At 51.0% G+C, this 22,608-nt stretch overlaps 1 protein-coding gene across 1 annotated transcript; it reads right to left on the bottom strand.

Moving 5' to 3' along the window:
* Nucleotides 1-2,487: 2,487 nt before the first annotated feature.
* LOC123596792 (vitamin D3 hydroxylase-associated protein-like) lies at nt 2,488-21,202 on the bottom strand. The gene is made up of 14 exons (XM_045475099.1): nt 21,023-21,202; nt 14,624-14,737; nt 14,233-14,382; nt 13,781-13,914; nt 12,980-13,186; nt 11,700-11,740; nt 11,170-11,294; nt 9,731-9,969; nt 8,613-8,712; nt 8,227-8,270; nt 7,563-7,602; nt 7,045-7,153; nt 4,856-5,001; nt 2,488-2,829 (listed from the first exon to the last, which is right to left on the bottom strand). The coding sequence occupies exons 1-14, from the start codon at nt 21,200-21,202 to the stop codon at nt 2,701-2,703; spliced, it is 1,758 nt and encodes a 585-aa protein (XP_045331055.1). The 3' UTR covers nt 2,488-2,700.
* Nucleotides 21,203-22,608: the final 1,406 nt, after the last annotated feature.

Raw genomic sequence — 22,608 nt, 5'->3', positions numbered from 1 at the left:
AAACTGAGGCTCAGAGAAGCTGGGAGGCTTGCCCAAGGCTGCAGAGGAGGCAGAGAAGAAGTTGGGCACATGTGCACCCAGATCAAGGATTCCACAGTGGGTGTAACAGGAGAGGGAAGGGGAGAAGGAAGGCAAGGTCCTGTCCCTGGACATCCCATCCGCACCAGACACAGCCTCAGCTGCTATGGCAAAAGGTGCCGAGGAAGCCAATGACCTGCCCGCAGTCACACAGACCAGGCAGCTGAAAATGGTGCTGGCAGGTAGTGAGAGGCTACAGGTCAGTGCTGGAGCTGGAGCTGGAACTGGGGAGGAAGGCAGTTGTTGACCCAATTATCAGCTCAGGAGAAACAAGAGAAAGCCCAGCCTGGAGGGAAATCTGGCCTTAGGATGGGCTTCCCATTTACTTGGCCCCTTGTCCAGGTATCTGCCACTCTCTTTCCCCAGGCTAATATCAGACAAAAGTAGAATTCTGCCCCCTATCTCTTATAATCTACTAATGTGTAAACCAACCGGCTTATTCCTATGTCCCCCTATCTCAGTCTCCCCATCTCTAGTTTTCCCATCTGTGCAATGGAGTTTACACTGGGAAAGTCCTGCTGACAGAGGATCTGAAAGCTGAAGGCCAACTACTGTCTGGGCTGTGTGAAGCTCAATGCTGCCCCCTGGTGCCCAAACTGTTGCAGCCAGTGGGAGTGAGAGAGGAGGCAGGAGGCACTTGAGGTAGAAAACCTCTCTGCTCTTCCACCCCCATTTTCTCCCAGCCTCTTAGACCTCCCATCTATGGGGGAGAGAGAACAAAGCAGGAGCCCTGCTAGCCTTGTGTGAGGAGAAACCATGAGGTTTCTTCTCCAGCAGAGGGCTCAGATTCTGATAGAGCCTGGAGAGAGGTAGAGGCCACAGTGAGGTCAGCAATAGCCCTGTCTCACCTGCACCTGGACATCCCAAATGGTTCCTTCTGTGATAGGTAGAGTCAGGGATTCCCTTCTAGTGTGGTTCCTTCTTTTCTTTAATTTGTTTTAAAATATTTGTTTTGGGGGGCGCTTGGGTGGCGCAGTCGGTTAAGTGTCTGACTTCAGCCAGGTCACGATCTCGCGGTCCGTGAGTTCGAGCCCCGCGTCGGGCTCTGGGCTGATGGCTCAGAGCCTGGAGCCTGTTTCCGATTCTGTGTCTCCCTCTCTCTCTGCCCCTCCCCCGTTCATGCTCTGTCTCTCTCTGTCCCAAAAATAAATAAACGTTGAAAAAAAAATTTTTTAATATTTGTTTTGGGGAGGGGAGCACACACGTGGGGTGCCGGGTGGGGGGGAGAGGGAGAGAGAGAGAATCCCAAGAAGGCTCTGCACTGCCAGTGTAAAGCCCGGTGCAGGGCTCAAATTCAGGAACTGTGAGATCACAACCTGGGCCAAAATCAAGAGTCGGATGCTTAACCAACTGAACCACCCAAGTGCCCCTGGTGTGATTCCTTCTTAGTTAAACTCGGGTCTTTTTCTGCCTGAAATTCCATCATTTGTGTTCAGAGGAGGCACTCAACAAATGTAGGATGGATTGATATAGGCAGATGGGTGGATGGATGAAATCTATTCCTCTGCATTGAGGTATTATCTTCAGAAAGTCTGTGCTATCAAGCACAGGAAGGAATGTGTCCATTAGCTTGCCTGGCTGACTGGAAGTAGGACTGGAAGTAAGGTGGAGTGAGATACAGAAAGGGTAAGTCTTAATGCAGGAGGACCTCAAGAGAGTTCAGATGAATGGAAGGTCATGGAGGGAGTTGGAGGGATCAAAGAAGACTTCCTGAAGGAGGTGGCATTTGATGCAGGGTTTGAAGGACAGAGAAGACAGTGAACGTGTTGGGTGGTGGGAACAGGATGACAGAGGCACAGAGGCAGAAGTGTAAAACATGCTTGTGGTGGCAAGAAGGCTCCAGGTTGAGGGAAGGGAGGGAGGCTGTGCTGTGGTGGAGCCCTGGCAGAAGAGGCTGTGGAGGATCTTGGGAGCTGCTGGCTGTCAAGCCAAGAATTTGCAGCTTTGCAGGCTAAGCACTGGACTGTGAGCCTGGGTCTGGGTCCCAACCTTGGGTCTGTTCTGACTGGGTTTCACTCCCTTGGTCCTGCTCTTTGGAACTTTCTCTAGACAGCAATGGGAGCCATGGCAAGTTCTAGATCAGGGAAGTGCCTAGAAGTCACAACTCACAGAATAGTCAAGTTGACAGGTATACCATGGACCTCATCACATCTAACCCCTTCAATTTGTAGATGAGAAAACTGAAGTCCAGAAAGGAGAAGCAACTTGCCCAGCATCACACAGCAAGCCAGTGGCAAAACCAGGACTTGAACCCAGGTCACCAGCCTCTTTGTTTGGGGCTCCTTCCCCTCTGCTGCACTCTGGGATATCATCTGGGGGACTGAGCTGGAGGAGAATAGCTGGAGGCAGAAGACTACCAGGAGGCTAGAGCCCCACCTAGACCAGAGATCACAAGGTCAAGCAGTCAGAAATGTTTATTGGGCCCTTTCACCCTGTGCCCCATCTTGGGCCAATGTGAGGAGTCCATGTATTGAGGACCCACACAGAGGAATGACAAAGAAAAGGAATGTGGTGGGCCTCAGGGAGGAGGAGACATGAGGCAGATATGGTATTCATGAAAAGGGGCATCAGGAGCAGACTTGGATGAGGATGAAGAAGGCCTCCAGGAGAAGGAGTGGCCAGTCACTTGGGTCCACTGTGGTTCTTGGCCAAGGTCTCCACCTCTTTCATGAACCGGAGACACAGCTCCTCTTCCCATGGAAGAGCAATGCACTGCACAGCCACAGGAAGTCCCACAGATCCTTGTATCGCCTGCTCAGAGAGAGGGTCAGTGGACTTAGAGCCTGCTTTCTGCTCACAGGTCCCTCGCCCAGCCTTCCTTACCACCCATATGCATTAGTCCAAACATCTCATCACCAGTCTATACTAAGGCAGAGATGCCCTGGAGCTCAGAGTTCCAGGCTTCCTCAACTCTTAGGGAAACCTGGAAAACCTATTCTGACTGTATCGGTCTATAGTTCGCCAGGGCTAAGATGTAAAACTTGCTCCCCATGCACAGAACTGACTATAATCATAAAATATAAAACTGTTAATTAAAAAAAATTTTTTTTAATTTTTTTTTCAACGTTTATTCATTTTTGGGACAGAGAGAGACAGAGCATGAACAGGGGAGGGGCAGAGAGAGAGGGAGACACAGAATCGGAAACAGGCTCCAGGCTCTGAGCCATCAGCCCAGAGCCTGATGCGGGGCTCGAACTCATGGACCGCGAGATCGTGACCTGGCTGAAGTCGGACGCCTAACCGACTGCGCCACCCAGGCGCCCCTAAAAAAAATTTTTTTTAAAGGGGCCACCTGGGTGGCTCAGTTGCTTAAACATCCAACTTCAGCTCAGGTGATGATCTTGTGGTTAGTGAGTTCAAGCCCTGCGTCAGGCTCTGTGCTGACAGTTCAGAGCCTGGAGCCTGCTTCAGATTCTGTGTGTGTCTCTCTCTCCACCCCTCTCCCACTTGAATTCTCTCTCTCTCTCTCTCTCTCTCTCTCTCTCTTTCTCTGTCTCTCTCTCTCTCTCTCTCACCTGCTTCAGATTCTGTGTCTCTCTCTCTCTCTCCACCCCTCTCCCACTTGAATTCTCTCTCTCTCTCTCTCAAAAATAAACATTAAGTTTTTTTAATAAAAAGATTTAAAAATTTTTAAAAAATACAAAACTGAGTATCCACCTAATGTTCTCAGCAGAGGAAATAAAAATGTGCAAATCCCTGATCTAGAGCCTAGTCATACTTCTGCAGTGAAGGGGGTACTTGGGCCTCAAACACAGACTTAGGAACATGGGGACTGATCCTAAGTCCTGCCATGAAATTCAAACATAGGAATTCAAACGTGTTTTCATTGTTTTATGAAAGCCCTTATTTGCCTTTGCTCTGGAGCCAGGTCAACTGGCTTCAAGTCCTGGCTCCTCCACTTCAGCTGTGTGTGGCACTGGTCAAGTCTCTTAACCTGTGTGTGCCTGCATTTCCTCATTTGTAAAACCTCACGGGACAGTTACGGGATTTAATGATTTACTATATATACAGTACTTCTTAAACAGCTCCTGGAACAGAGGAAGAGCTCAAGACACATTAGGTAGTATCCTTATTGTTATTTTCTCAGAATTCAGGTCAGCAGTTCCACTGGGTAACTCTAGCAATAAAATCAATTTCCAAAAAAGTAAGTTGCTTAATGTCTGACTCAGACACATGCATACCTTTCAGAGTCAGTCTGTCTCTCCCTCTCTTTCTCCCTGTCACCCAAGACAGGCTTGTCATTTTAGACCGTGCATTAAATAGGCCCATGGAAATATTTCCTTCTGTGAAGCTACCTCGGAATCAGTGATATAGTAGCATGTATTGTACACGTCCTGTATACAAAGCCTTATGCTAATTGCTTCACTGTTTTTCAGTGGAAACTTTAGGACAAACCTGCAAAGCAGATATTTTAATTCCTATTTTCCTGGCAAAGAAACTGAGGCTCAGAGAGGAGCAGTGTCCAATCCAGTTACATACTAAGCTCCTCACCAGGGACATTTACCCCCCTCTTCCTGCCTCTGGGATCGACTTTTCCTAGGGAAGTGTCAAGAAGACCAGTGGTTTTGTTAAGTATTCTCCCACGACAGGGACAGAGGCGGACTTGGAGATAACACGGTGTGTCCTCCAAGATGAGATAACACTGTAGCAGAAGTGATAAAGGATAAACACTAGGAATGACTGGCCCCACCCTGCCCCAATTTGCCCGCCTGGGATTGAGGCAAGAATCAGTCCTGGCTTGTGCCCCTGGGGGAGAGGCATGGGGAGGGAAACTGACCCTCTGGAAATTTTTGTCGGTACTATCTCCGTAGTATCCCGTGTAGAAGGCCAGTTCCTCCTCGTCCTGCGGCGTCACAGTGGTGACCGGCACAACACCAGCAGGGAAGTTCAGGATGTTGTACAGGCCCGTGTAGGAGGCAATATCTGTAGGAAGGTCCAGGCAAGCCCAGAAAATCATCAGCCGACAAGACTGAGGTGGGGAAGAATGCTGGGTGAGCGCCCCCTCAGGGTCCTCCTTGGAACTGTAGCACTCTGGGCTTGCGCAGCGCTGGGAGTGCACCTGACAACTGCCTCTCGCTCACCCCGCGGTGGAGGGAAAGAGAGAACGGAGGCTGCGGAGGCCTTACTCAGTGCCAGGCCCCGTGCTGGCCTCTTTCCACTGCTGATTCCTTGAGTCCTCTCCACCCTTGGGAAGTGGAGAGTACTCTTTCCTGTGTTCAAATGTGGAACCCGAGGGGGTAGACAGGTTAGGTGGTTTTCCACAGGCCACACAGCTGGTGGGTGACAGAGGAGTCAGCCCATGCCTGCAGTACACTGGGCTCCAAGATGGCCCAGGTGTGCAGGGCCACCCTGAGTTAAAAGGCAGCTCCCCTCTGCAACAGCCACCTGCATGTAGGGAGTGACTGTCAAAGAGGCAGCGGTGACAACAGAGGACATCAGTGCAGGGCCAGGTATGGGATGTGCCTTTGGGCAGCCACTGTGGGGGGACCCGGGGCAGAGCAGTCCAGGCTTGAGGTGGGTTTTCATTCTGCACTGAGAACACCTCTGAGACCTGTACCTGTGCTGGGCAGGGGCCCCAGCAATGTCTCAGACACTGCCCTGTGCTGAGGCTGCATCTCAGGGGGGCTAGGCCAAAGCCACCTTTTGAAGTGAGGCAGCAGAAAGCATGTTACGAGTGAATGGATATGCTAAGTGAAAGAAGCCAGACAGAAAAGCCTTATTCCTTCGGATTCCATTTATGTGAAATCCTAGAAAAGGCAAAATTATAGTGACAGCGGATCAGTGGTTGCAGGATGTAAGGGTAGAGTGAACTGCAAAGGGACATCAGGGAGATTTGGTGGGTGATGAAAACATTCTATTTTTTTTTTATTTTTTTTTTAATGTTTATTTATTTTTGAGAGAGACAGAGCACGGGCAGGGGAGGGGCAGAGAAAGAGGGAGATACAGAATCCAAAGCAGGCTCCAGGCTCTGAGCTGTCAACACAGAGCCCGACGCAGGGCTCGAACTCCCAAATGGTAAGATCACGACCTGAGCTGAAGTCGGACACTTAACTGACTGAGCCACCCAGGCGCCCCAAAATATTCTATACTTTTATCATGGTGGTGGTTATACAGCTATATTTATTTGTTAAAATTTATCAAATTACACTCTGAAAATCGGTGAGTTTCATTGCATGTAAATTGTATTTCAGGGGTGCCCGGATGGCTCAGTCAGTTGAGCGTCCGACGCTTGATTTCGGCTCAGGACACGATTTCATGTTTCAGTTCCTGAGATTGAGCCCCGAGTCGGGCTGACAGCATGCAGCCGGCTTGGGATTTTTGCTCTCCCTCTCTCTCTGACCTTCCCTTGCTTGCACTCTCTCTCTCAAAATAAATAGATAAACTAAAAAAAAAAATGTTTAAAAAAATTTGAATGGGAGGGGCACCTGGGTGGCTCAGTGGGTTAAGCATCTGAACTCTTGGTTTTGGCTCAGGTCATGATCTCATGGTTTCTTCCTTAGTTTGAGCCCTTGTGTCTGGCTCTGCATTTGGCTCTGTGCTGATAGCGCAGATTTTTCTCTCTCCCTCTCTGCCCCTCCCCCACATGCATGTGCTCACGCGCTCTCTCTCTCTCTCTCTCTCTCTCAAAAGGTAAAATAAATAAACTTAAAAAAAATGAAAAATACAAATAAATAAAAGGTAATGGGAAAACTTGGGAGTGTCTGCTAACAGGTACAGGGTTTCCTTTCAGGGTAATGGAAATGGAATTAGATAGTGGTGGTGTTTGCACCACACACTAAATATACTAAAAACCACTGAATTGTACACTGTAAAATAGTAAATTTTTGTCATCTGAATTTTATCTCAATTTAAGACATTGCTTTAAATACTGAATGGTGACAGAGGTCAAGGCCTCAGAGGCTGTGGCAGGACTCTGAAGTCCTGGACTCTGGGTCTCAACTCCACTAAGACCTGGTGTCCTCTCACCTGTTCCTATCTCAGAATAGCATATATGGAAGGCGGGGTCCATAGCTGGCATCAGCAGCACGTCCAGGTCCAGGGACCTCCACTTGGCTATGAACTTTTGCTGATATTCCTGCAGGGATAGTGGGATATGGGAGGGGCAAGACCAGCAGAGGTCACTATTTGCAGGACAAGGTCAGGGGCTGCCAGGCCAAGTCCTGTTAAAGATCAGGAAGAATCCCCAGGCTGTAAGATACAGACTAAGCTATCTGGGGAGGGTCAGGGCCTTCCCAGGGGCCGAGGTAAAGGGATGGCAAGGGGAATCTCAAGCTGCAGTCATTTGGGAACAACATATCATCCTGGCCCCCAAGGAAATGGACTAAATTAACCTCCTGGGTCACCAAGCCTCCCCATTTGAGTTTAGCCGGGCCTCCCCTGCAGGCTGGGACAGAGCTCTACTCCCTGTCTGGCTACTCCTGTCACCACCCAGGCCTCTGCTGCCCCTGTTCCAGCAGTCCCTTGTCTCTTCAGGCACGCATCACCTGCACTGCTGCGTGCTGCTCCCACAGTTTCTTGGGAGTCCTGGGGGAATAAGGAAGATTCAGAATTCCAAAGGTCAGCATGGGATTTTATACAAAATGGGGACATTACAGCCAAGAGCTAGAGCCTAGTCTCAGTGCAGGCTACAAATCAGCTGATGGGCTGGGATGACCCTTGTCTTATTTGCTGTCCAAAATACCTTGCCTACCCAACGTTCCCAAGAGTACACACCCTCTGGTTGATGCCCTCCCCCTGCCACCGTCACCAGCCACAGAGACTCACAGCCTCCCCCCAGAACCACGGGTTCTTCCCCTAACCTGTGAGGCCCCCCAGTCAGCCCTCAGGCTGACCATTTCCAACCTTAACCCCAACCCCAGCCCAAACCCAACCTCAGATTAGGCCCAACTTTTACCCTAAGCTAATTCTAGCCAGAACTCAGAGCTTAACTCCAAATCAAACCTCAGGCCCAAAGTAGCCCCAATCCCAACCCCACTCAAAAGTCTAAATTTAACTAGTGGCAGACATGACCCAAAAACCTAATTAGATCCCAAAGTCTAAATAGCCCTCACCCTCAGTGGATGCCAACTCTAGCCACATGACCCTCACTCAACTCCCCTACCCCATGGAAGATGCTTGTGAGCTTGATCCGAGGAGACTAGCACTCACCCCACTCCACGAATCTCTTCACAAGTCTGGCTAGCTCGGGGTTCCTAGAGGAAGAAACCCATTCAGAAACCACAGGGCAACACCAGCCTTCCCAGGATGGGGGTCCAAGAAGAGCAACTCTGCTCAGCACACTGTCATGGAAGCTTCTACTCCTCCACAAGCCCTGAGCCCCCTCTTGGCCCCCACTCCCTCTCTGAAAAGCCTTCCTCTTTTTGAGATGCACTCCTCTCTCTGAAAGCACCCCTCTCTTTTGGTCCCCATCAGCCCTTTTGGTTCCTCTTCTCTAAGCCCCCACTACTCTCTGGGCCCCATCCTCTTCTCTAAGTCCTTCTCCTCCCTGGGCTCCTCCCCTCCTGAATGCCTCCCCACCTTGGTCCCATACTCACTGTGTACTTCAGGATCCAGGCCAAGAAACGCTTGAGTAGGTCTGGCAGGCGGAGCCAGTTGACCATTCCCTTTATGCAGGGGTCCACAATGTCCCCCTCACTGAGGAACCACAGACACATATCTAGTCAGTTACAGCCTTTCAGCCATTGACTGGCTCCCGTACCCACCCAGCTCCCATTCCAGAGACAGGCCATGGAAGGAGGTCAGACCCAAAGAAACTCTTCTGTTTCCACCACCACCACCCTGGAACCATGCATGATGAAGATGGAGCCCAAACAGCTGACTTGCCATTTAAGGTCACACAATTAACCAGAGGCACCCCACCAACCCAGGCCTGCAGTCCCTTCCTAAGGCACAGGTTGCTGCCAGCCCCACCCCCAACCCTGTTTTCACCATGCCCCATGTCAGAATCCTGACAAACATACAGCTTCTCCAGAAGGGTGGCCCCTCCATCAGCAAACAGACCCCCCTCGAACAGGTGTTTGACAGCATACTTTATATGGGGGATGGAGAAGGGGATGACCTGAGAGACAGAGGCTGAGTCAGGGCCTGGGGCTCCTCCCACCCTGCCTGGTATTCTCTTTGCATCCTTCAGGATTTAAAGAGAGGATACCAAATTGCCGCTCATCTCCATCCACTCCAACCCCTCTGCTGCCATGCCCAGCCCTTCACCCTACACAGAGATGCCATGGCATTCAGGCAGCCCTGCCTGCTTCACTGGGATCCTGCCCCATGCTGAGTGCTTCACATATGTGAGCTCATTTAATCTGCACAGCTGCCCTATGTGGTAGAAAACTGAGGCTCCAGGTGGTTAAGAGACTGGCCCAAGACCACATAGTACACATGTGACCAACCAGCAGTTCTCAAAGGGGAGACAGGACCAGGACAAGACATTGGAGGGAGGCAGGGGCTGGGGAGGGAAATGATTTTGGGGACATAGTTCTCCTTACAGCCATTTGATGGAGAAACCAAATCTATAGGAATTATAGAAATGAATCCCTGGTCCCCACCACTGAAGGGGGAGGATGCAAAATCTTGATGCCTTCCTCACAGGGTGGGGCCCACCCTGCCCCCACCTGCACCCATCAGTCTTTTCCAGGAAGCCTAGGGGAAACACAGTGATGTTAGCAGCTCAAACTCAGATATAACTTCCTTTCTCTCCAAGAATGGCCCAGCCCAGTCTCCTCGCCAGTCTGGCTTCCTTCCCCATCCAGGGGTAAGCAAGCCTACCTGATGTCCCGCATCCTGGAGCAGCCTGGAGGTGAGCCTCACAGCCCTGGCCATGCTAGGAGATGGCTGGGTGAAGCCATCTGTTTCACAGAAGCCAATTCGAAGGCGCTGGTTACTGGAGTATACCTGGGGGCAAGAGGGGCTGGGTGGGGCTCTCAGGAGAGACTACACCTCTTTAAGACTTAAGACTTGTAGGCTGGGACCTTGGAACACAGCTGTTTTCAACCCAGGGGAATCTACAGAGGCTCCCCAAGAGCTCCCTGGAGACTCTCTACATACTTTGCAGGCTCCAGGTCCTCTGGAGAAACTCCTGGAAGAACAAATGGATGAGGACATGATGATTGGGTGGATGGAGTGGATAGGTAGATAGATGGTAGATAGATTCATGAATGAGTGGGAGGGTGTATGTATGAGATGGTGAATGGGTGGGTGGGCAGAGGGTTGAATGGATAGATGGGTGGGTGGGAGAATGGATGATTGGAATTGAATGGGTGGGCAGTTAAGTAAGTAGATGAATAGACACAAAGATCTTTAAGCTAAAAAAAACAGCCAGGAGACAATGGAGATGGAAAGATCAGTAGAGACAAATAATAGATGACAGAAAATGATCACAGGTTAATTATACGAGGATGTGAGTAGGGAATCAGATGAGTAGACATTGAATGAATGGTAGACAGAGACTCTCCCTATGGAGAGGGTTCTGGGGCAGACAGGGCTGGGGTCAAAGCTTACCTCTTCCAGTTACTATCTATGTGATCATAGGCAAGTTATTTCATTTCCCCTCAGTTTCCTCGCCCATAAATTGAGAAGCACAATGCTCATTCTATATAGTGAATATTAGGATGAACTACAAAGAGCCTGAACATAATAGGTACCAATAAATTTTGTTGAATGAACTACTGAATAAATGAAGGCTGCCAGCCTGGAGAAATCTTCAGGTGCAACCTCTTTATTATACCACTGAGGAGACTGGGGCCTAGAGAAGAGATGTGACTTGGCTAAGGTTACCTAGGGGACTACCAGCCTCGTTTAACCAGATACCAGACTCTCTAAACCATATCTGCTGAGTGTATGTCTGTGTGTGTTGGGTATGTGATGATGAAGTCCCTCTCTGGGGGCAGTATTGGCTATGACTCCAAGTAGCTGAGAGGCCAAAGCAGCTGGTGTCGAGCAGGGGTAGGATGTAAACATGACTGAGCATAGAGACTTCTTGGTCACTGTACCATGGGCTGGGAAAGGAGGTCTCCACAGAAGATGGTCAGATGGTAGACAGGTCAATGAGGAATGGGGGAGGGGAGAGGTGGCCTGTTCCCCAACCCAGCTCACCTCCTCCCTGAAGGGCATAAAAGGCACAGTAGGGTCCAGTCGGTGCATGTCTTCACTTAGCAGGGCTCGCAGACACAGAGCCAGGCTCTCCACATCCCGGGCCATGGGGCCAGCCACTGTAGTCACTGAACACAGAAGAGGCAGATTCCTCTCACCCTTTCTGCTCTGGGGACCCCTACTGCCTGGCCTCAGAGGGTGGAGCTCAGGACCGTGATCAGGGTTAAAGGGCCCTGGGGCCAACCTGGGCCAGGGGTTGAGGACAGGTAGTGTTGGCACACCAGCCAAAGTAGCTCTGATGCCTGAAAGAAGAATCTCATCTGGGGCCAAACATCTAAAGACCAGTAGGAAAGATTAAAGCTAGATAGTAGGAAGCACTTCTCATTGGACTAGGGGAGGCCTGGTGGGATCCATTCTTTATCATTAGTGGGGCTAATCTGTCTCAGATAGGGGCTGAGTGAAATGTCCTTGGGAGGAAGGCTGGCAAGTGTATCTTTGAATGGGTATGGACACAAGCACAGACAGGAGCTTACCTGATTTCTTGCCTTTGACAGCACTGGAAACTCCAGAGAAGCTGCAAAACCCCCACCCAGAGTTCACCTCAGCACTTGAAGGGAAGGGCCTGAGTGTCCAGGCCTTAGCACCCAGCCAAGCACTCCCCCAGGGCCCAACACCCAGGAAGATGAGCTGCTTCAACCCTCCCATGACCCTGCTGCCCACAGCATTAAGTCTGATCTTTTTGACTGACTTCAAGGCTCTGGAGTATCAACTCACAGCTTCCCCATTCTTGCCCTTCGACACACACATATTACTCCAGGCAAAGTAGGCTGTTCACAGTTTACAGCCTTCTAGGTTCTACACCATCCCTGCATGTCCATCCTTTAAAACCAAGCTCAGATTCTGCCTCCTCCAGGAAGCCTTCCTTTCCCTTGCCCTGCCTCTGAAAATTTAAAGTCTAGGCTTTTAATAAATCTCTGCTGAAGAAAATGTCAGCTTCATCTTGTGAGTTCTGACAAGCTTTGACACTCTCTTAGAGCTCCAATCACTTTCTGACTAATCCATCTGCATGTTTAAGAGCACAGCAGTGGGGGAGGGGGACAGGGACTGGGTCTGAGAGTGTTCTGTGTCCCCAGTACAGGGGCCACCACAGTGTAGGTGCTCATGGTGGGGCTGAGACACGTAGATGAATGAACAGAGGCAGATATGGATGGATAAACAGATAGCTAGATGAGTGGATAGATGGGGAGATAAATGGATGGATGGATAGATGGATGGATGGATAGATGAACAAATGGAAGGAAGGATGTATATATGATTTTCAAGGGCTGAGATAGGTGTCCTTTTGCTTACTGATATAGCCCAAATAACTAGTACAGTGTCAGTGACGGAAGAAACACTCAATATACTTGTTAGATAAATTAAATGGTGGGTGAATAGTGAAATTGATTGATGGGATGATGACTGCATAGGTGGATGAATGGACAAAGGATGGATAGATGGAAAAACGGTTGGATCAATGAATGACTAAGGGAACAGGGAGGTAGATGGATAGATGTAAAGATGAATGAATTAATGAACAAATGAATTAGTGAGTGAGTGGAAGGTCTATTCTGCCACCTGTACCAAACATGGTGTGTTTATCTGGGGCTGAAGCAGGAGTTATTTGAAGCCCTCCTGTCTTTAGCCACTTTCACTAGTACTGAGCTAAGTGAATAAGAGTTGAGGGGCCTGCTTGGCACTACTCCCCCCACACCTCTGTTCCCCTACATTGGGCTGAGTCTACCCCTCCCCCCCACCCCCCAGCACCAAGTACCTGAGGCGGTATCCTGTGGTCCTGAGGCCACAGATACCACAAAAGCTGGCTGGTACGCGGATGCTGCCAGCAGTGTCAGTACCCATGCCCAGGATGGAACCTCCTTTTGCCAGCAGGGCTCCCTCACCCCCTGAGGAGCCCCCTGGTGTCTTCTTTAAGTTCAGAGGGTTCAGAGTCTGTCCATAGATGGGGTTGCTGCAATCAAAACTGAGGGAAGCAGAAGAAAAGGGGCTGAGAGGTGAAAGTTTAACTGGGGAGACACCCCCCCCCCATGTAGAGACTGATCCCCCCAGGAATCAACCCCAGGGCTTCTTTGGCTCCCAAACTCCTCCCTGGGGCTGAGTCTCCCAGTCTCCCTTACAGCTGAGGTGAGGGCCTACTGCCACAGGAAAGACCAAGAGTGGACACCAACCACAACTCCTAACTTAAGGACAGGAGCCCACAGCCCTGCTGTCAGAATTGGGAGCAGGTTCCTCACAAAAGTAGGTACACTAAGTGCTGAGGGAGAGGAGAGAGAACAGGGGATAAGAAAAACAATTAGAGAAACTGGGATAAACACAGAGATGAAACTCTTCAGAACCTCAGAGTCTGAGGGCCTGTAGAGACTATGGAGTCCACCCAGACATTATAAGATGAGGAAGCTGAGGCTCAGAGGGCAGAAAAGACTTGCCCAAGAACCTTGATCCTCGAGATCTGCTTGACTGGCCCCCACCTCACCTTCTTCTCTGAATTGGGATTTTGTGTTGCTGTCAGTCCTGAGCCCAGCCCCAAACCCAGCCCCTGCCTACACACTTCAGAGACCTGTACAGTGTCTGAGGGATGTTGGTCTTAACAAAGGGAATAGCTCCTTGAGCCTTGAGCACTTGCACAATGACCCCATCCTTGGCTGCTGGCTTCTCCAGGAACTGGGTCAGACCACATGTAGAATCATGGCCCTGCAAGAAAGTGACATTAACTCCAGCCCATAGGGGCCAGGATGCAACCATCCAATGGACAGACTCTCCTCCTTTGCTCCCACTCACACATGTTGTCATGGCCTCAGACATGCACGCTGTACCCTTAGGAGAGCTCGCAAGTAGCAGAAGAATATGGTGGGCAAGAGCTGGGTTCAGATCCTAACTGGCCACTTTCTAGTTCTGCATCCTTGATTAAGTAGCTTGCCCAATGTCACACAGTCAGATGCTCACAGGCTCAGTGGCATATGGGCACACACACAGACATGTACACATGTGAACGTACACCTCCCGGCTCACCTTGCAGTCATAGGGGTCCTTGAGGCTGACAGGGACCCCATAAAGAAGGCCTCTCTCAGTCTTCCTAAGCTTCTTCAATGCCTGTAGTTGCTCCTCACACTCACCCAGGAAATCCGTCAGGCAATTCACCTCCTGGTGTACCTTCAGTGCCTGAGCAACATTGAGGGAGACCAGATAAAGGGCTCAGGGTGAGGCCAGGGATGGGACACTCAGTCACACCAGCCCCTCCCACCACCCCAACTCAGAGCAGGATAGAAATGGCAGATGACAGTGGCATGCACCCCTTCCCAAGCTAGCTGCAGCACCACGATGTTACACCGGACATCCACCTCCTCTGAGTAGGACAACAACAGGTGCTAGCCCCCACCCCACTCCTGACCCAGACCCCCACCTCCTCTAAGTAGCTACACAGGACGCTCTCCACACTGAGTTCTTCATCCTGCAGCTTCTGGACCAGTGTCTCCAGGGGCAGCTCCAGGATGGGCTTGGGGTCCAGGGATGGCTCCTGTGGAGATGGGAGGACAGAGGTCAATGACTGATCCACTCCAGTGCACTCCTACACACTCAGCATCACATCCCCACACTCCACTGGATACACAGTTGCACACACAGCCATGTGTTCAGCACATGCTCCTGTGCTTCTCCTTTAGCATGAAGAACATTTCTTGATCTGTCTCCAGGTTGGCATGAAAGCCCTACAGGGCACAGATGTTTCCTCTGCCTCTGCCTCTCCAGTGCCCATCCTGAGGCCTGGCACAGAGGAGAGCCTGCCCCCTCATCTTGCTACCCAAAAGGGGCACAAGTGCAGTGAGAGTGACTCTATATGCACGTTTTGGAACTCAGGGGTTATGGAACTGAGGCTCATCTCTGTATGGTTTGCCTTCACGGGGCACCCTGGCATCCCACCTTTCCTTCCTATCCATCCCTCCCACTTCTGGTGATCTGACCTGGGAAAGGGCAAGATCCAGCATGAGTGTCAGGAGATCTGGCACCCAGCCTTGACCACACACAGGACTGTTCAGCTGGGTAACCCAGGGTTGATCCCTTCCCCTCCCACGGCCCAGGTCTTTCCAAAGAAGAAAGGACTAGAAGCCAATCATGATTTACCCAGCTACTCCCCTCAGAGTATGAGGGGAGGAGTGACACCAGCCCCTCAGGACTCTTATCAGAGGCAAGTGTGATAAGACAAGGACCTAGCGCACAGCAGGCACTCAGGAAGGTGAAATAGTCTTTCTTTGTCCTCCTGGGCCCCAGCTGAGACCCTGATGCCTACAAGCTGGAGTGGGGGCTGGGTGGGAAGACAGCACAGTGGGCCTTTCTTGGTCCTGGAGAGGGGAGGTGGCAGACAAGGGGATTTCCCCAGAGGTTAGTGCTCAAGGCTTCTTGGTTGTTAAATCTCTTGGTTTCTTCTTAGTCCCCATCTTACTCTCCTCAGTAGCATCTGACTCTTAGGCACTTTCCTTCTGGAAATTCTCTGTGCCCTCAACTCTCCTGGGTTCCTCCTGCCCCTGGGTGGCTCCTTCTCAGTCCCCTCTGCCCCTCTTCCCTCCTGTAAATAAATGTTGGTGCTCCTCAGGACTTGGCCTCCTCTCTCCCTACCTACCCACCCTCCCTGGGTGACTTCAGCAGCCAGATGTGTCCCAAGGATGCCCCGATTACCCTGTGACTACAGCCCAGGCCTATTTCCTGCCATGCCTCAGACCCATTTACTGACCCACATATCCACAGGCACCCCAGGATTCATTGTTTTAATACCAAATCTGTTCATCATGAAATTCCCAAGTGATGATGCTCATGTCAGAGCAATAGTCCTCAGAATCATCCTGGGTCACTCCCTCACATCCCAGTTCTGATGATAGTCATAATAGCTAATTTCAATCACATGGAAGATGTGTTATTACACTTAATATGTTCTAGGCCAAATTCCAAGCATTTTACATATAATAGCTCATGTCGCTCCTTATAACAACCCAAGGAGGGAGGGCATATTATTTTTTCATTTTACAGTAGAAAAGACACTGAGGCACAGAGCTACTTGCCAAGGACACATAAGCCATAAGTGGCAGAGCCTGGATCCACACCAGTCTGGCCCCAGTGACCATTCTCTTACCCACAAGTACTGCCGATAGGTGGTTCTGCCTCCTTCATATCTCCCACCTCTGACTCACCAGACTCCTTGCCTAGAACTTTCTCTGTCTCTCAGTTTTCTCAACAGCCTCCTCACTGGCCTCCCTGACTCTAGCCTTTACCCCTCCAGCTCAACCACTTCACTACAGCCTAGGTGATCCTTTTCAGATGCTGTGACACCATAGGTCCCAATTGCCCTCAGTATAAAGTTGTAAAACCATTCTCCTCAGTACGGTTTACAGGGCTTTCACCATAAATGTATAATGTGTGTTACAAACCAAGATTCACGTGTACTGACTGCTTACTGTGTGGCTGGCAACCATGTTAAGCACTTTGCTTGCACCATTTCATTAAATCCTCACAAAATCCCTTGGATAGGTGCTTTCATTATCAATATTTCTACTTCACCAACAAGGGCAACACAGAGAGGTTAATTCTGTGGCCCAAAGTCATAAAAGTGGAGAGACTTAAGGTCTACACCACCCTCTAATGGCTCCTGGGGAGGGAAGCTTTTATGATGAAGCACCTCCTGGGTGCCAGGCACTGTACAAGGCCCTTTCCCTGCCTGGATCCCTGTAGGCCCATTTCACCAGCCTCCTGTTTCCCTGCCCTACTTCTGTATTCTGCTGCTCTAGCCACACTGCGCATTCCCTCCACTCACTGTGCCACTTTGTCATCTTGTGCCTCAGCTTGGAATTCCCTGCCTGCGTGCCACAAAGACCTTCAGAAGGGCCCAGACCGGGATGCCTCTAGAATAGGGTGGGCATTTGGCTAGAATGCACCTCTACAGCCGCACTGTGGCTGAAATACTGAAATCCTCCTGAGTCACTTAGCAAAAAGCCACTCCCATGAGTACTCCACCACCCCCAGCTGCCCTAGCCCCTGCCATGGGATTCCACCTTCTCTTCACAGCACAGCAGGTAAAAGGTTAATGCCCAGCCCAGCAGTGACCCTCTAGGCATAGTCTCTGATTCCCTCAAGGACTGTGCTCATCCCTTGCCCTGCGGCCCCCAGCCCTAAGGAGCCCCAGTAGGGCCTGCCGAGGACCATCGCAGCACACACTGACCCACAGGCACCCGCCAAAACTGCATGCCCATCCTGACTCCTACATATCTACCTGGAGAGGTGGCCCCCTTGGTGGCACCCTGGTCGGCAAGTGCCCGATGTCCATCTGGACCCATGAGGCTAGTGCTCCCCTGCAGTTGTCCCCACATGGCCACTTGTAAAAATGGCAGCCTCTCAGGGAGCTGGGGAGAGGTGCGAAGAGCAGGCAGAGGGCACTAATGGGGGCCACTGGAGGTGGCTGCTGGGACTGCTCTTCTGCCAGTATGGCAGACGCTCCAATGACTTGGTGGGATGGGTGGGGCTCTCAAGGGTCCAGCAACATGTTCACCAACTTGGTTGAGTGCCACTTCCACCTAACAGAACAAATTCACTGAAACTCACTAAACGCCCACTCAGCAAGGACATTAGTTTTATTATTACTCAAGTGAGAGCTTTCATTTATATGGCGCTTGTTAGGGGTGCTTGAGTGGCTCAGTCGGTTAAGCCTCCAGCTTCAGCTCAGGTCATGATCTCACAGTTCGTGAGTTCGAGCCCCGCATCAGGCTCTCTGCTGTCAGCTCAGAGCCCCCTTCGGATCCTCTGTCTCCCTCTTTCTCTGCCCATCCTGGGCTCTTGTGTGAGTTTTATCTCTCTAAAAACCCGTGTGCCAGGTGCCACTGTAAACACTTATGAACTTGCTTGAGTACTATAACTATAATCATCACCCCATTGTGGAGATGAGTATGTTAAGGCACAGAGGAATTATTTGAAGTGTACACACCAAGGAACATTGTTGATGTTGATGGATAGTATCTGCTTAAGGAGACTACAAATCACCTAACGACTCTCAGTTTATTGGGAGAGCTTTGAAAGATAGGGACATCTTCCAAAGATGATAGCTACATCAAAAGATCCCCACAGTTCTCTAAAAATTAACAATTTACTTGGAAATTATTAGGATAATTTGATGAAAGAACTGAGTCTTAACTTATATCATTTTCAAGTTGTTTTAACATATGCTTTGGTTTAGAACAAATCCCCCTCTTGCCAGGTCACACAGCTCCATGGACATCTGGCCTTCTCCACACTTAACTGCTGCTGCCTCCTATTGTGGTTTGAAAATCAAAGAAAATATAAAGTTGTTAGTAAATTGATATAGTATTAATATTTCCAAATGGTTGTTAAGTATGTTTAATATCATAAAAACCCTCAGCCCTTAGGGTGCCTGAGGGTTTCCCCCTGAGGTGACCAGAACTTCCTAGCCAGCAGCCAGCAGCCAGCAGCCAGCAGCCATGGGCAGCTTGTCTACTCCAGCTGACTAGGAGTATTTTTTCTCTGTGGTCTACACGAACACTGTCTTCTCTCAGGCTTTTCTCTCTCTGGTACTGCCTTTCCTCGTCCTTCCTGCTTTTGGAAAACTCCTACACATTCTGTAAGGCTCAGCTCCAACACCACCTCTCTGGGAAGCCTTCCCCACCCAGCCCTGTCCAGATGGTGCAAAGCCCTTCCTGCCGAGTCCCACAGCTCCACAGGCATCTGGCCTTCACCACACTCAGACCAGGAGCATCCTTAAGGCACGTCTAAGTCAGATGTCAGATTCATCTTTATTATGAATCTGTCCCCAGGGTCCAGCAAAAGGCAAGACCCAGAGGAGCCCTCTGTAAAATTTTGCTAAGCTGAACTGAATTGCATTAGTTTGAACCCTGCCAGGGTGCGACCTATTATGTTTCAGCCTCCCACCTCCCTGGGACATAAAACTGGATGCCTGAGGCCTTGAGGGTATCCCTGGGTTTGCTTTGCTGGGGAGAGAATAAGGTACTGTGAGCCAAGAGGCCTGTAGCCTCGGGGGGAAGCTGGAGACACCATGGGTGATCTCACCCCACACCCCTTCCACTCCTCCAGCCAACCAGACACACACACCCCCGGGTACCCGGCCCAGTAGCCCCATATCCCAGATGCCCACCTGTATACCAACCAGATGCCCAGACGCACACAGAACCAGGTGTCCTCACACATCATACACCCATGTACATGCCCAACCAAACATTCAGAACCAAACCAGCCACATATATCTAGATGTATATGCTCCAACCAGTAACACGACTCATACACACCCAGCCAGGCACACACAGCACAAGCACATAACCAAACACAAGGAGCAACACAGCCAAGCATACACTTGACCAGTACACAATAAAACCACAGCAGGAGACACACATAAGCAGGCTCTGGTGTGTGCAATAAAGGAACCCAAACCCACCACCACACACTGATGGTGCACACACACACACACACACACACACACACAGGAATCCTCTCCATCATGCTGATTCACCACAGCAACCCCATTAGCCCAGATTTCCTCCTCATCAACCAGGGAGGGGCAGCTACTCTCTGGGGGCAGATTGATTTATCCAACTAATTAGCCCCAATTAATATTAATACACATTCTCAGGAACTGCAGCAGCTCGGGCAGAGAAGCTGCCCCTTGGGACCATCAATCACCATCTAGGGGACGGCAGAGGACACTCAGGAACTCCAGAGCATGGGGACGGCACCTCAGGCACTATCCACAACCCCCACTCCCGGGGCTCCCAGAGAGTCAGCCACCATCAACCAAAGTTGGGGACCCTAAGATACCACCCCTTGTAGGGTAGTTGGGGAGCCCAGAAAGGGGCTGTCACATCCTCCAGGCCCCACAGCAGAGCCCAGGAACAGTGCAAGGTCAGCGGCCTCTCCTTCCCACCCTGCTCTCTTCCACCCTAGGCAGGTTCTGCTCCAACACCCATATCTCAGTCCCTTCACCCAGGGACAACAACTGCACCAGTGCCTTGAAATGTCCCCACCTAAGCTGTCAAAAGCCCCTTTTAAGACACATAGCTTTGGGGCAACTGGGTGGCTCAGTTAGGCATCCAACTCTTGGTTTCAGCTCAGGTCATGATCTCACAGTTCTGTGAGTTCGAGCCCTGCATCAGGCTCTGTGCTGGCAGTGCGGAGCCTGCTTGGGATTCTCTCTCATTCCCTTGCTCTCTGCCCCTCCCCCACTCCTGCTGTCTGTCTCTTTCTCAAAACAAACAAAGAAATAGACTGTAAAAAAAAAAAAAAAGACACATGACTTCCTGGGAGGATCCCATCTCCAATGACCACCCTGCGCTTTGCATCTATCAGGTGCTGTCAAACATCTGCAGAACTCAGTGGGGTGGGGATGGGAGAGAGACTATGTAGACCAGGGTTCCTGTGTCAGTGGGGCTTGGGGGTACTCAGGGGCTGGAAGAGATCTGAAGGAGACCTCCTGCCTCCAACTGCTTCCATCAGTTTATCTTATTTCAACAAATAGCTCAAGAGAACACCCACCATGTTACTGAGTCTTGTGTGGGCACTGGGAGAACAATGAAAACACACTGCCCCCGACCTCAGTGGGCTCAAAGGACATGGATGGAGTAGGAACTGACAGCAGTACAAAAAGCCAGCATGGGAAGAGCTAGGGGTGGGGGACTGTCCTCTCTCCCCCATTGCCCCAGGCTCCTTGTCTTCTGAAAGAGACAGAGTAAGGGTCCTGAGGTGGAATCCACCTATTGGGATGGAGGGCTGGGGGCCTCACGTATAGATATCCACCCACCTGCTGCCGGAGACGCTTTGCCAGTGCCTCCATCTGCTGCAAAGCTACCACTCTACGCCTCTGTGCCCTGGGGATCTTGTTCCTTGCTGGAGTATGCTGCCAGAAGAACAGAGCAGCCCCCAGCAGGGCCAGCAGGAGCAGCACCAGCATGGAGTAAAACAGCCAAGCTACCCCGGGCATCGTGGAACCTGTGTGGATACAGCAACTGCCTCCTCAAGAACACCAGCTGCTTATTCTCCAGCTAAATGCTAGAGCGCCCTCCCACATCTGAGGCCACAGGGGGCAGGGGGCAGGGGCCACACCGGGCCCTACAGGTGGTAGAATTCAAACTCCTCCCACCTAGTTCTTACACCACCTTTTGTCCTGGGGACAAGAGCCCTTGTGCCTCAGGCAACACAGAGGAATAGGCCTTGGCAGAGACAAGCCTGGAGAGGAGCCCAAGCGTGCAGGTCGGCAGGTGACCAGACTCTGGTCAGATGTCCTCACATCCTTCTCCCCCATCCCACCTCTCAAACATGGCACCAAAACCATCGTCTAACCCAGGCCAGTTCTTAATGGAGTTGCCTCTGAGATTTCCTGCTGCTTCCAGGATAACCGCCAACCCTCCTTAAAGTGGTTCACAGGCTACATAGAAGTGGACTGAGCAGGTTCACTCTGGAGGGTGTCTGGGGAGCAGGCGGAGAAGAAAGGAGGAACCCTGGGGGAGCAGGCAGGGCTCCAAAGGCATCAGCCTGAGGGGAGATGGTGCAAGAAAGTGAGGACAGAGGCTGGCAGGTGTAGCCTCACCTCTGCCTCTGTTCCCCTAGCTGGGCCCTTACTGCTGACTCCAACACAAGGCCACATTCCTTGTGATTCCAGCCTCCCCAGGCAATTGGTTCTCCCTCCTGGACTCATCTCCCATCTTCTCTTTGTTCCAGGAGCTCCCTACAGGCAAAGGAAGCAGTGGAGAGGAGGATTGAGAGGCAAGGAGGTGCAAACGATGGGAAGATATGGGGCCCCAGAGCAGGAAGGATTGGTTTGGGAGCCCTTTGGCTCTTCTTGGATGTTTTGGCCCAGTCCTGTCTCAGAGGGGAGACAGGAGCAATCCATCACAACTGAGGCTGCCAGTCCTTGGGATTAGGAGAATGATAGCTCCACCCTCAAGACCAGGAAGTTAGAAGCAGAATTGGCATGGGGAGGTGGGGGTAGGGGGAGAGCAGGGGGGTGCCTGGGTGGCTCAGTACGTTGAGCAACCAACTTTGGCTCAGGTCCTGATCCCCAGCCCCATGTCAGGCTCCCTCCAACACCAGGCATCACACTTGCATTGCTGTGATGTGTCAGGCTCACTGCTGTCTGCGTGGAGCCCGCTTCAGGATCCTCTGTCCCCCATCTCTGCCCCTCTCTCTCAAAAATAAACATTAAAAAAATAAAAAAGGATTGGCGGGAAGGAGATGGGTTTGTGGTTAGTAATGTTGAGTCTGAGCACCTGGGGGCTGCCCAGAGCCAGATGTGCAGTTTGCAACTGACCTGTCACGACCCAAAAGGTAACCCCAAGGTCATCCGCCCTCTGACACTCTGCGTCTGCTCCAACGGGTCTCTGGAACTAG

This window comes from Leopardus geoffroyi, chromosome C1 (genome assembly GCF_018350155.1).
Source record: "Leopardus geoffroyi isolate Oge1 chromosome C1, O.geoffroyi_Oge1_pat1.0, whole genome shotgun sequence".
Lineage (NCBI taxonomy): Eukaryota > Metazoa > Chordata > Mammalia > Carnivora > Felidae > Leopardus > Leopardus geoffroyi.
The sequence above is the reverse complement of the archived record's forward strand: the minus strand, read 5'-3'. Positions and strand labels throughout refer to the sequence as shown.

Excerpts from the sequence above, each read along its gene's own strand:
- LOC123596792 (XM_045475099.1), bottom strand. The coding sequence starts at position 21,202 with ATGCCCGGGGTAGCTTGGCTGTTTTACTCCATGCTGGTGCTGCTCCTG. Across the intron at positions 14,738-21,022 it reads CAAAGCGTCTCCGGCAGCAG|GAGCCATCCCTGGACCCCAA; the intron begins GTGGGTGGATAT and ends CCATCTCCACAG. Across the intron at positions 11,741-12,979 it reads ACCACAGGATACCGCCTCAG|CTTCTCTGGAGTTTCCAGTG; the intron begins GTACTTGGTGCT and ends GGGGTTTTGCAG.